This window comes from Protomyctophum bolini (assembly GCF_963924005.1).
Source record: "Protomyctophum bolini genome assembly, chromosome: 5".
Lineage (NCBI taxonomy): Eukaryota > Metazoa > Chordata > Actinopteri > Myctophiformes > Myctophidae > Protomyctophum > Protomyctophum bolini.
Window position 1 is genome coordinate 458,670 of NC_137866.1, and position 12,014 is coordinate 470,683.

Consider the following 12,014-nt stretch of genomic DNA (forward strand, 5'->3'; position numbering starts at 1 on the left):
CTGTCTGTCTGTCTGTCTGTCTGTCTGTCTGTCTGTCTGTCTGTCTGTCTGAAGGGTATGGCCTGGTCATCCCAGTTTAGTAAGAGTACACTTTCAAAGAAATTAGAGAAACGGTTGGATTCTTTTTTTTCTTTTCTAATATATTTTTTATCCCACGATTTTGTAACCCATTTTTCACCCCTGTGCCAATCATCTACTGTGAACTCATGCTCCCTTCATGCCTGAGTGTCCAAGTTGCTCCTTTACACCTGACAGGGGGGAGTTTCCCTGGTTGGACGTAGCGCGTGGAAGGAACACGTTATTCCAACCAGTTCCTTTCCCCTCCATCAGGCGCCCCGGCTGGCCAGGGGGAGGCAGTTTAGTGACCAGGATTACTGCATGTTTTTGTGAGGGTACCTAAACGGTTGGATTCTAATGAGAGCGCTAAAGCTGTCTTGGAAGAGCCACCCATCGACTGATCTAATATACAGTCAACCTTCCCTGTGTTTCTACACTAGTCCACCCATCGACTGATCTAATATACAGTCAACCTTCCCTGTGTTTCTACACTAGTCCACAAGAGCCACCCATCGACTGATCTAATATACAGTCAACCTTCCCTGTGTTTCTACACTAGTCCACCCATCGACTGATCTAATATACAGTCAACCTTCCCTGTGTTTCTACACTAGTCCACCCATCGACTGATCTAATATACGTCAACCTTCCCCGTGTTTCTACACTAGTCCACCCATCGACTGATCTAATATACAGTCAACCTTCCCTGTGTTTGTACACTAGTCCACCCATCGACTGATCTAATATACAGTCAACCTCGTCCTGGGTGTCAAAATAGACCCCAAGCTGTCCTGGTCGAAACACCTGACCAAAATCTCCATCCGGGCCGGTCAGAAGTTGGCAGCACTGAGGAGAGTGGCCAGTAAACTCACCACCGAGAGCCGTGCAACGGTCTACAAGCTACAGGTCCGCAGTGTCATGGAGTACGCCTCACTCACTTGGATGAGTGCCCCACCAACACATCTTGGTCTGCTGGACAATATTCAGAGGAATTGACCAAGACATTGCCAGTACGACACTTTTCATCGACAGCCTTAGCCACAGAAGACACGTTGCCGCCGCTACAGTCCTGTACAAAATGCACACCCCTCACTGCCCTAGGGACCTCCAGGACATGCTCCCTCCACCTTACACCAGGCGGCGAAACACCCGCCGATGCACAGCCACACCAGAACATGCTCTCGACCCCCCAGGCTCAAAAACACGGACATTGGACAGAACTTTTCTCCACACTGCTGTTCAGGTGTGGAACAGCCTACCAGAACATGTAGTGGACTCCATCACAGACGACGGCCTTCAAGCCTTTAAACGCAGAGCTCACAGACATCTCCTGACCACCCCTCACACTGACTGTTGAGCTGCAGTGAACCATTTGATTGGCCAATGGATATGTATTTACTATGTATTACTTGGCTATTGTTCACAATTGCATCTAATAAAAAAAAAAAAAAAAAAAAAAACCTTCCCTGTGTTTCTACACTAGTCCACCCATCGACTGATCTAATATACAGCAACCTTCCCTGTGTTTCTACACTAGTCCACCCATCGACTGATCTAATATACGTCAACCTTCCCTGTGTTTCTACACTAGTCCACCCATCGACTGATCTAATATACAGCAACCTTCCCTGTGTTTCTACACTAGTCCACCCATCGACTGATCTAATATACAGCAACCTTCCCCGTGTTTCTACACTAGTCCGATCCAGAAGAACACAGTTTTCCGGCCACTGCTACAGAGCTGACAATGAGGTTATATCTTCCCTTCTTCTCTGGAGTCCTGCCTCAAAGCAGACCAGAGGTAGAAAACTGTCATTGCCTGATGTCATGGCTATAGGGACATGTGATGTCATCGCTAGGGACACATGATGTCATGGCTAGGGACACATGCATCAGTAAGCAGGAACTGGGGATGGATCAGTGGTTGTAAATAAACATAGATTGTGTATTAGTGCGTAAACAAGCTGAAATGTGTCAGAATGTAAGCGCCAGCCAGCCAGTCAGTCAGTCAGCCAGCCAGCCAGCCAGCCAGCCAGCCAGCCAGTCAGTCTCTCCTGCAGCTTGTGACACCATGTGAAACACAAGAAACAGGTTCCAAAATGTCCACCATCTCAGGTTTCCATTTCTGGGTGAAAGGGCCTCTCCACTTGTCCTGTAGACATGGAGGCAGCACCCCCCCCCCCCCCATACTGACAGACAGATATTCTGAGGAGGAAGGAATGCCATTAACTCCATTAAACCGGCTGTGACCCCCCCCCCCCCACCCCCAAAATAATCATATTTTGGATTGGAGGATTGACTCGGTTCCACAGATAAATATTACAGTACTACTATTGCTACTACTAATGAATGAATTGCATCCGTCCGCACTTCCCACGCCCAATCCATCCCTTTGATGCTGAGTGTCAAGCAGGGAGGCACTGGGTCCCATTTTTAGTGAGTCTTTGGTATTTGACCCAGCCGGGGATCGAACCCCGACCTCCCAGTCTCAGGGCGGACACTCTAACCACAAGGCCACTGAGCTGGACCACTAGGATGAAACAATAACAATCCTGGATCATGAAAACAGTTCAGCGTCTTGCTCAAGGACGCTGCAACCGACGAGGAGCCGGGATCGAACCGGGAACCAGCGCCCGCTCCGCTAGGCCTCGATCCACACCCGGGGAGAAGCAGATACTTAAAAACCCATTCTGACCTGAGATCAGATTCTAAAAATGTCTTCTACATACAGACAGATTTCTGAAAAAGCTATGTTTCTATGTCAGTCGTTCTTCGATTTTTCAAAAATAGCAGACCTACAAGCTCATGGCGCGCCACTCGGTGGCGCGCTACGAGCTGGTAGGTCTGCTGTTTTTCAATAGCTAAAGCATAACATAATGCTAACACCAAAAGGGGTTCCCGCCAATAATGGGTTAAAGCCCAGAAATCAGAGGTTCAAAGGAATTAATTAATAATAATGACGAAACAAAAGCAGGTCATTCATTTTCATCCTTGATGACCCAGAAACGATTACAACAATAATAAATATGATTAATTTCCATGTGTGTGTGTGTGTGTGTGTGTGTGTGTGTGTGTGTGTGTGTGTGTGTCTAGTTATTACAGTACTATACAGACAGACTGACGTGGGCTGTATGTATAAATAATAAATATTATTCATTTAGTAAACTTATTACAGTTACAGACGCTGCAATGTGGAAGAGTCTACTAATTAGTCAGCTGTTCTCTTCTGGTGAACATGGAAGTGTTTCTGTGTTAGATTATAGATAATTTCCTCTGAGACGCTCGTCCCCAAAACCCTGGTTTTACAGACAGAGAAACACACCTGGTTTATACCTGGTTTCACAGAGAGAGAGAGAGAGAGAGAGAGAGAGAGAGAGAGAGAGTGAGTTTTACAGAGAGAGAAACACAATCTTTCAACAGAGAGACTAATTCATTTTCCAACAGCTTGTTGGTCTGATAAGAAAAGTACTCAGGGGAGCCGCAGAAAGTAGGCTAATAACGCCACATAATGTAACTGTTAGATAGTTGACACCACACACCACACACACACACACACACACACACACACACACACACTCAATACGGTAGCCTACATATGAAACCAAATGGACCCATGCAGGCCTTACAAACGGAGCATAAAACCAAGTTCAACCGCCATGTAGAATACCGTAGATCAGCCACGTCACTGAAAAGTAAACTAATAGCCTAGGCCTATATCTTTTTTTGTTTAAATAACAATAATTCTGGAATGCCTGCATAGCCTACAAACTTTTATTAGGAAAACAACACAGACATGAAACGATATTGTGAGCATTTAAACGTAGGAAGACAGACTCACCTCGAGATGTATGTTTTTTATCGGATATCTGGCGAGAAGTCCTGCTCAACTAACTCAGGTGGATTTTTAAGTGATAATTATTCTCGTGTCATGAGAAACAAACAAGGAAAAAAAGCACGACTACAAAGAAATAACAGCCGTCTTAAAAGTCATCAATGACACGGACAACATTGCCATCCTGTGGCCATCTCCTGCAATTACACCAAGAGTATTCAATGCTGAGCTAAAAATGACTCAAAGTAAAACCAAATCAAATCAGCCAGCAGCAGATTATATATAATATATATACAGGTCAACAGGCCATATAGTAAAGATTATAATATGCTGCATTGATGTTACAATAGGTTGACTATTTTTAGAATGCCTAAAACCTAGAAAAAGGCCTAGTGTTGAAGAGAAGCTGAAGGCATTCTATATTGACTCATTCCTTCAACTCCCACTCATGGAGCTACAGATCCTACAGGGATCCAGTAGGTTTACTTTACACAGCTACGTCCTACTGTTGATAGCAGACAGACGTATTCTATTGTCTATGATTCGAACGTAGAACAATTTACAATTTAGGCATTTATCAAACGCTCTTGATCCAGAGCGACTTACATTAAGCGAAAACAAAAGCATGGCATACATAACATCACATATATAAAAAGGAGTTATCTTGAATCATGTATAAACTAAGAACGTAACAGTGGAGTATCTATATGTCAACTATACATACTATACTATATTATATATTATACAATATACATGTGTACTATAAAGTGCTATGACTACATAAAAATGCAATTCTAGTGCTGTCTACGTAACGAGCTATAAGTCTGTCTAAAATATTATCTAAGTCTACATGAAGTGCTATCTCAGGGGCTAGGCTAGGGCAAGTGCTATAACATACTGTTGATAGCAGACACTTATTCTATCTCACCCTGCCTGGCCTGGGATCTGAACGTAGAACCTACTGTTGAGCAGACAGACTTATTCTAGAATGCTAGATTCTATTCTAGATGCATCTTATTTGATCTGATCGAACCCTGACTGGGCTGGCATCACATCAGCCAACTTGGCTTAAATCTCAGTCTTAAATTAATTTTAAAACAACCCTTTCATACTTATTTGGTGTGCATTGATGGGTTCGTAGACCTACAGAAGTGTTCCCAATCCATGTCATGAAATAAGTGACAGCACAAGTTACACGATTGTTAAAAAATAATAATATATAAAGAAGAATTTGTCCAACATGCCGATACATTTACCTCCCCAAACTATCACCTTCTAAAATATTAAATGTTGTGTATATTGAATGTTGCTGTTATTAATGTCATGTCTATGAATTGATTGCACAGGACCAGAATGGAAACAAGAGACCGCAAGCAGCTTTTTTTTGTGCCTATCCCCTTTTTGGACTGTACTTTATTCTGTCGGATAAACTATTCAAACAATATATACATGTATGATTATACTGTATACATTAATATGAATGGATATCTGTAAACATCTCTAATTGTCTTAGGGCCGATTCATACTCCTATTTTAGAGCCGAATAAAAGTCGGTTCGGCGCTGTAGAGCCTACAATGTGACGTCATTTGAGGTTCGGGGGGGGGGGGGGGCGAGTACCGTCCTAAAGTCGTCTCTTCGGTGCTACTGAAAAATTCTGATGAGCCGAAATCATTTCGGCACTACAGCGCCGAAACAGAACACTACAGCGCCGACACAGCGGTAAAATAGGAGTATGAATCGGCCCTTATTCTCTTACCTTTGGTCCTGCCTCTGATGATGCCGAGGCGACACCTGACAGAGAAAGAGAACATATTTCTCCTCTTCCCTGCGTTCCTCCTCTCCTCTCCTCCTCCAGCCCATAGCGATGCGTTCCTCCTCTCCTCTCCTCCTCCAGCCCATAGCGATGCGTTCCTCCTCTCCTCTCCTCCTCCAGCCCATAGCGATGCGTTCCTCCTCTCCTCTCCTGTCTGGGAGAAGAGTTTGGCTTTAGCGCGCCCCGTCCCGAGCAGGAATCTAGCTGACATGATGTTCATGTTCTTCTGTCTGAGCACCGGGACAGGACAGGAGTCACAGGACAGGCCAGGACAGGACAGGCCAGGACAGGACAGGCGGGCAGCAGGGTTCTTCTCCTATGTCCTCCTCGTGCTTTTCAGCATGGCATCTTTCTGAACAACGACCGGTCTTCTCCTCTCCTCTCCTCTCCTCCCGTCTGGACAACAACCAAGAACCCTCCTCTGTCCTTCAGAGCCAGCCCAGGAGGAGGAGGAGTGGGCGGCGGAAGGATGGATGTTTTCAAATCAGGAAAGATGCAAACACTCTACAGAGGAGTGGGCGGATGGATGGAATGGAGGATGCTTTCAAAACAGGAAAGATGCAAACACTCTCTAGACTACAGTATTTCATTTTAAACCATTTAGAGATGCGACCAGATTCTACAAAATGTCTTCTAGACTTTCTAAATCATGACTTATCTGGAAAAAAAATTATATTTCAATATCAGTGGCCTCCGACCTGTAAATATGTTATTCCTTCCAGGGACCCCGCCCTCCAGAAGCAAAGATTTGAGTTAAAAAAACATTTGCTGTGACAGAATCATCCCTGCATGGCAGTGTTCTCTACGTGGGCAGATGGAGAGGAGGGGCAAAGGGCTGCCTGCCAGAACGCAATGCAATGGAAACACACAAGACTCCCTGGGAGGATGGCTTCTGTTCTCTGAAGAGACGTTAACTGAAGAGGCAACGTTTAAAAGCTTCTGTTCTCTGAAGAGACAACATTAACTGAAGAGGCAACGTTTAAAACCTTCTGTTCTCTGAAGAGACACCATCTCTCTCAGGGAGGATGGCTTCCGTTCTCTCAAGAGGCAACATAAAGCTTCTGTTCTCTGAAGAGACATTAACTGAAGAGGCTACGTTTAAAAGCTTCTGTTCTCTGAAGAGACAACATTAACTGAAGAGGCAACATTTAAAACCTTCTGTTCTCTGAGTGAAGAGACACCATCTCTCTCAGGGAGGATGGCTTCTGTTCTCTCCAGAGGCAACATAATAATCTCTCTCTCAAGTTCTGGAGAAAAAAAACAAGTTGTAAGAAACCACTTGAACAGCGCTAGTGGCATCCTAATAATTCAACCAGGGGGAAAAAACAGTACATGGACGAGCTCAGGGCGAGGCTAATTTAATATAAACTAGGCCTGAGACGTTCACCCTCTGTGGACATTTTTTAAACCACAGCCTTAAAAACGTTCCTTTGAACAAGCATGTGTGGACGGTTCAACCTGCATTTGCTGATTAATCCTATATTTAATGATTTAGTTGAATTGTACAGCAAATGTTTTAACCGCTTTCTTTTCATGGTCTATTTCATTGCATGTAAAGCACGTTGTGTGTCCTCTGCGAAAAGTGCTACATAAATAAAATGTACTCATTTTCAATGTTTAAACTATAAAGGAGACCAAGTAGGCCTACATACCGGTACCCTATTGGCCTGAATAGAAGACAGTTTATTTCCTAAAACAGGGTATTATAATCAGGGACTAGAGACTATTTGACATTCAAATGTTACATTTCCAAATTCATCTTGAAAAATGGGGCTTATATTCGGCACAACGCAGTAAGACCCTGGGCTCAGGTATTAGGTACGCATAGCAACTGTCTGCTTGCTTCTTAGTCAACTAGCAATTTCCGTAGCTTAGTTTTTATTTATTGGTCGCGTTCCTGTTCTCCCTTTTAAGCTTCTTCGGTAGTGGGTACTGTATTTATGAGCATTGTATGTCTGTCCTGTTTTTTTTGTTGTGTATTTTTTGTTACTGGCAGAGCTGTGTCACTTATTTTTGCCTATTGTTCTGGCCAGTTCACACTTGTAAAAGAGACTTCAGTCTCAATGTGGTTTTTACTGGTAAAATAAATAAAAATAGTTTGCCAAGTATAGAAGGTTCAACGTGTTTAAAAGGAAAACACCCGGTAACATTTCATTCTAATATATGCATGCATGAAAATGATCCGATTTAATTCCTTAGAAGAGATGCAGCGGTGTGTTCACGTTTCACAATATGACTCCATGTCGTCAGTAGCATTCTGCATGCCATGTGAATGCAGGATTAACGTTTTAGTTTCAGACATAAAGTTGACCAAAATATTAGTTATTTTTAAAACACAGCTTTAGGGTAATTGTAAATGAGTCTCCTGTAAAAAGCCTAACCGTTGCCAACATTGTCTGGCTCACCTTTTAGGGAAAAATAATTATTTCACTTCCATGTCTTACAAATGAATTTTTAATTCTTCCAATTCTCCAGACCTGGCATTTAGAGGTCTTCCCCGGTAACCACAACAATGTCCAATATCACAAATAAACTAACATTGTAAATGGAAAAAACAAAAAGAACAATCTGTAAGCAGTTTGTACATTTTTAAAGACCTTTTTTGTGTGTTTATTGTGAAAATAATAATTGAAGCAGGCAGAGCATCTATTCGTTCTCCTCACTGCGCAGCCTGGCGTTGGGGTTTGTGATCTTGATGGCGAGCTGCGCTGCTCTCTCAACGATCAGCTTCCTGTTCTTGGAGGACACGTTGTGGGCGATCTCTGCACAGAAGGTCCTAAAGAGAAACCAGAGAAGAAGAGGGTCGTTAAGTACTGGATCTACACGATAAATACAGTCAACTTCAGTGCCTTATTTTCTAGACAGATCTGGTCGTATGCTACTTTTATTAGATTAACACATTCTGGCCGGGAACCCCTTTTGCTGTTAGCATCATGTTATGCTTTAGCTATTGAAACATAGCAGATCTACAATCTCATAGCTTGTAAGTCTGCTATTTTTGAAAAATCAATGAAATGTGGCACAAATCATTGAATATATATTTCAGAGCGAACATTTTTAACTAAAATATTGGCTTCTGGGGGGGTCCCTGGAACTACATATTTTGAGATAGGGGTCCGTGGCCCAATAGAGATAATTCTGGGGGTCCTTGACATGAAAAAGGTTGAGCAGACCACTGACATAGAAACATGGGATTTTCAGAAAAATGTTAGGATTTAGAAGCTTTTTTTTTTAATCGACCTCAGTCCAAAATGGGTTAGACTACACGTCACAAAGCTCAAGCTTTGCTCTGTAAAGCACTTTGAGCTGCATGTCATGACAGGAAAGGCGCTCTACAAATAGAATTATTAAATTGGCCAACAGAAACAGAATTGTATTTATTCATAGGATCCAATGTTCAACACAATTAAATGGGTGCAGTACTTAAGTTTAGACAGTCTTTTACCCATGTCTAACCAATGACTAGTCTAAACTAAGTATGCACCCCCAATTAAATTCTAAATTGCAATTATTTGTAATTTGCGACAGCCCTCGAGTGTTTAACCCGCAACGTGATTTAAGTAAAACCAGGACATACTTGTTGCACATCATGAGCACCTCCAGCTCCTTCATGTTGTTGATGAGGAACTTCTTGAAGCCGGTGGGCAGCATGTGTTTGGTCTTCTTGTTGGATCCGTAACCGATGTTGGGCATCAGCATCTGACCCTTGAAACGCCTGCGGACCCTGTTGTCGATACCACGGGGCTTACGCCAGCTTTTCTGTTGGGACACAAGAACCAGAGAATACACACTGTCAGAACCAGAGAACACACTGTCACATTATGGGGTTCTGTTGGGACAAGAACCAGAGAACACACACTGTCAGAACCAGAGAACACACTGTCACATTATGGGGTTCTGTTGGGACAAGAACCAGATAATACTGTCAAAACCAGAGAACACACTGTCACATTATGGAGCCAGCTTTTCTGTTACAGAAAGCAGAATAAAACTTTGTCACATTTCAGGTTCAGAGATGAAAGGATGAAATAGTTGTTATTCACAAAGAACGAATGTGCCAGTTTGATCACTTAAAAAAAAAAAACTAGGCTAGTAACCGAAAATAGCCGATCTACATGCTCACAACACGTCGCAGCGCGATGTGTTGTGAGCATGTAGATCTGCTATTTTTGGTGCACAGACATTTGGTGCACAGACACACATTTGGCTTCCAAGGAATCCAAATGAGTGAAATCACTCGTGGCGACAGAACTTGAATCCATGCAGATGTGTCCATGTTTCCTGAGAACATAACTTTATGCAGATGTGTCCATGTTTCCTGAGAACATAACTTTATGCAGATGTGTCCATGTTTCCTGAGAACATAACTTTATGCAGATGTGTCCATGTTTCCTGAGAACATAACTTTATGCAGATGTGTCCATGTTTCCTGAGAACTCCCTCAGCCTTGCAGTTTTCCCTCATGGAGTCAGATTTAAATCAATAACAGAGACATGCATGTCCAGTCACAGACTTACCGCGATCTTGACATATCTGTCAGACTGATGGCGAATGAACTTCTTGGTGCGTTTCTTTACGATCTTGGGTTTAGTGAGGGGTCTGAGGGCTCCCATGGTGACTGGAGATAAAGAGAGGAGAGCAGAGGGAAACAGTCATTACTACAACATGACATTACATCTAGGGTTTAGTGAGGGGTCTGAGGGCTCCCATGGTGACACAGAGGAGAGCATGGTTTGCCTGTTCTCTCTCCTAATGGTACCAACGTCAATACAGCATGGAATTGTTGACAAAACCTGATCCGACGACAACAAAATATTCTTTGGTTTTGGGTCTGAGAGGCTAAATCAAATGGGTCCGAGGGTATAAATGTCATCAGGTGGTCCGTGGCTCAAAATAATGGACCTTGCTATTAAAACAAAGGGTTTAAAACTAGTGAGTTAGCGAATGTCATCAGCAGCCGAACCAAGGTGTACATTATTGTAGGTAGAATTACTCCTGGTCTGTGGCTTACCAACGACATCAATCAATGCACATTGAGAGATGATATAACTCACTAAAATAATATACAAGTTGTCCGCTGCAGGCAGAGAGCTGTAGCTGGTCCGTGGTTTACTATCATCAATGACATCAATGCACATTATGATGTGATATGATATAATTCACTAAAATAATATACCAGCTTTCCACTGCAACCAGCCAGCGAGCTCCGACATCAATGCACATTGTGAAATAATACAATTCACTCAAACATACAAGCTGTCCATTGCAGCCTGTGAGCTCTGAGCTGTAGCTGGTCTGTGGTTAGCAAGCTGACATTAATGCACATTGTGAAATTATACAATTCACTAAAACAAACAGGCTGTCCAGTCAGTGAGCTGTTAGCTGCCATGCTAACACCACTAGCACTACTAGCCAGCCATGCTAAATTCTAACACCATTTGCACTAGAACTAGCCAGCCATGCTAAATGCTACGCTGCTCAAACCACCGCGACAGCAAAGCAGCCTAAAACACCACATTAAACTCACGGGGTTCTTGTCACCCAGAAACCAGTAGAAATAACCGAGGAACAGAGTCGTAACGAGGAGGACGTTGGTGACCAACAGCACCAGAAAACACACATCAGAGTAGGCCATGTTGTCACTGAGCAGCAGCCATTACTGGACCGGGGTCCATCAACCAAACAACCCTCCACAGATACACTTAACACTGAGTTATAACAGATAATACAGAGCGGGAAGCGTCGGGGACATGTTTAACTCTTCATTCATGGGGTTTTATTACATTATTGGGTGTTTTAATGGACGGATGAACGTAGATTAGTGGAACTCACCCGCCGAGCTAAAGCCGAACAGGGACTCTTCACGACGGAGGAAAGCGAAGGAAAGGACTTCCGCGGTGGCGCCGCGGGGCCTTATGGGTAGTGTAGTTCCGAGGTTCCTCCCACCCGGGACACAAACCAGAGGGAAAATAGCAGATCTGCAAGCTCTCACAACACGGCGCGAAGCAAGCGAACACGACCTTGCAGATCTGCTATTTTCACTTTGTTTTCTAATTCATGGAATTGCGTTAAATTAAATTATTTTATTTTTTTATTTCCTCATGAATTTACTGGAAAAAGTTTTATTATAACACAATTTAAAAACACAATTGGGAAACAATACAATTTAAAAATAAACATAAAACAAACTGGCCGACGGAAGAACAGAAAAGGACTACACCGCTGGTGTCGCAGAGCCTTGTGGGTAGTGTGGTTCACCAGGCGGGCGGAAGAACAGAAAAGGACTACACCTCTGGTGTCGCAGAGCCTTG

The 12,014-nt window shown here is 43.3% G+C and overlaps 1 protein-coding gene across 1 annotated transcript; it reads right to left on the minus strand.

Moving 5' to 3' along the window:
• Positions 1-8,139: 8,139 nt before the first annotated feature.
• Positions 8,140-11,595, minus strand: LOC308315751 (large ribosomal subunit protein eL32). The gene is made up of 4 exons (XM_080763882.1): positions 11,536-11,595; positions 10,221-10,321; positions 9,281-9,462; positions 8,140-8,479 (listed from the first exon to the last, which is right to left on the minus strand). Exons 2-4 carry the CDS (start codon positions 10,314-10,316, stop codon positions 8,350-8,352), a joined length of 408 nt encoding a protein of 135 aa, XP_080620008.1. The 5' UTR covers positions 10,317-10,321; positions 11,536-11,595; the 3' UTR covers positions 8,140-8,349.
• Positions 11,596-12,014: the final 419 nt, after the last annotated feature.

Coding starts and splice junctions, on each gene's coding strand:
- LOC308315751 (XM_080763882.1), bottom strand. CDS start 10,316: ATGGGAGCCCTCAGACCCCTCACTAAACCCAAGATCGTAAAGAAACGC. Junction 9,463..10,220: donor ACAGATATGTCAAGATCGCG/GTAAGTCTGTGA, acceptor GTGTCCCAACAG/AAAAGCTGGCGTAAGCCCCG. Junction 8,480..9,280: donor GTGCTCATGATGTGCAACAA/GTATGTCCTGGT, acceptor GTTTCTCTTTAG/GACCTTCTGTGCAGAGATCG.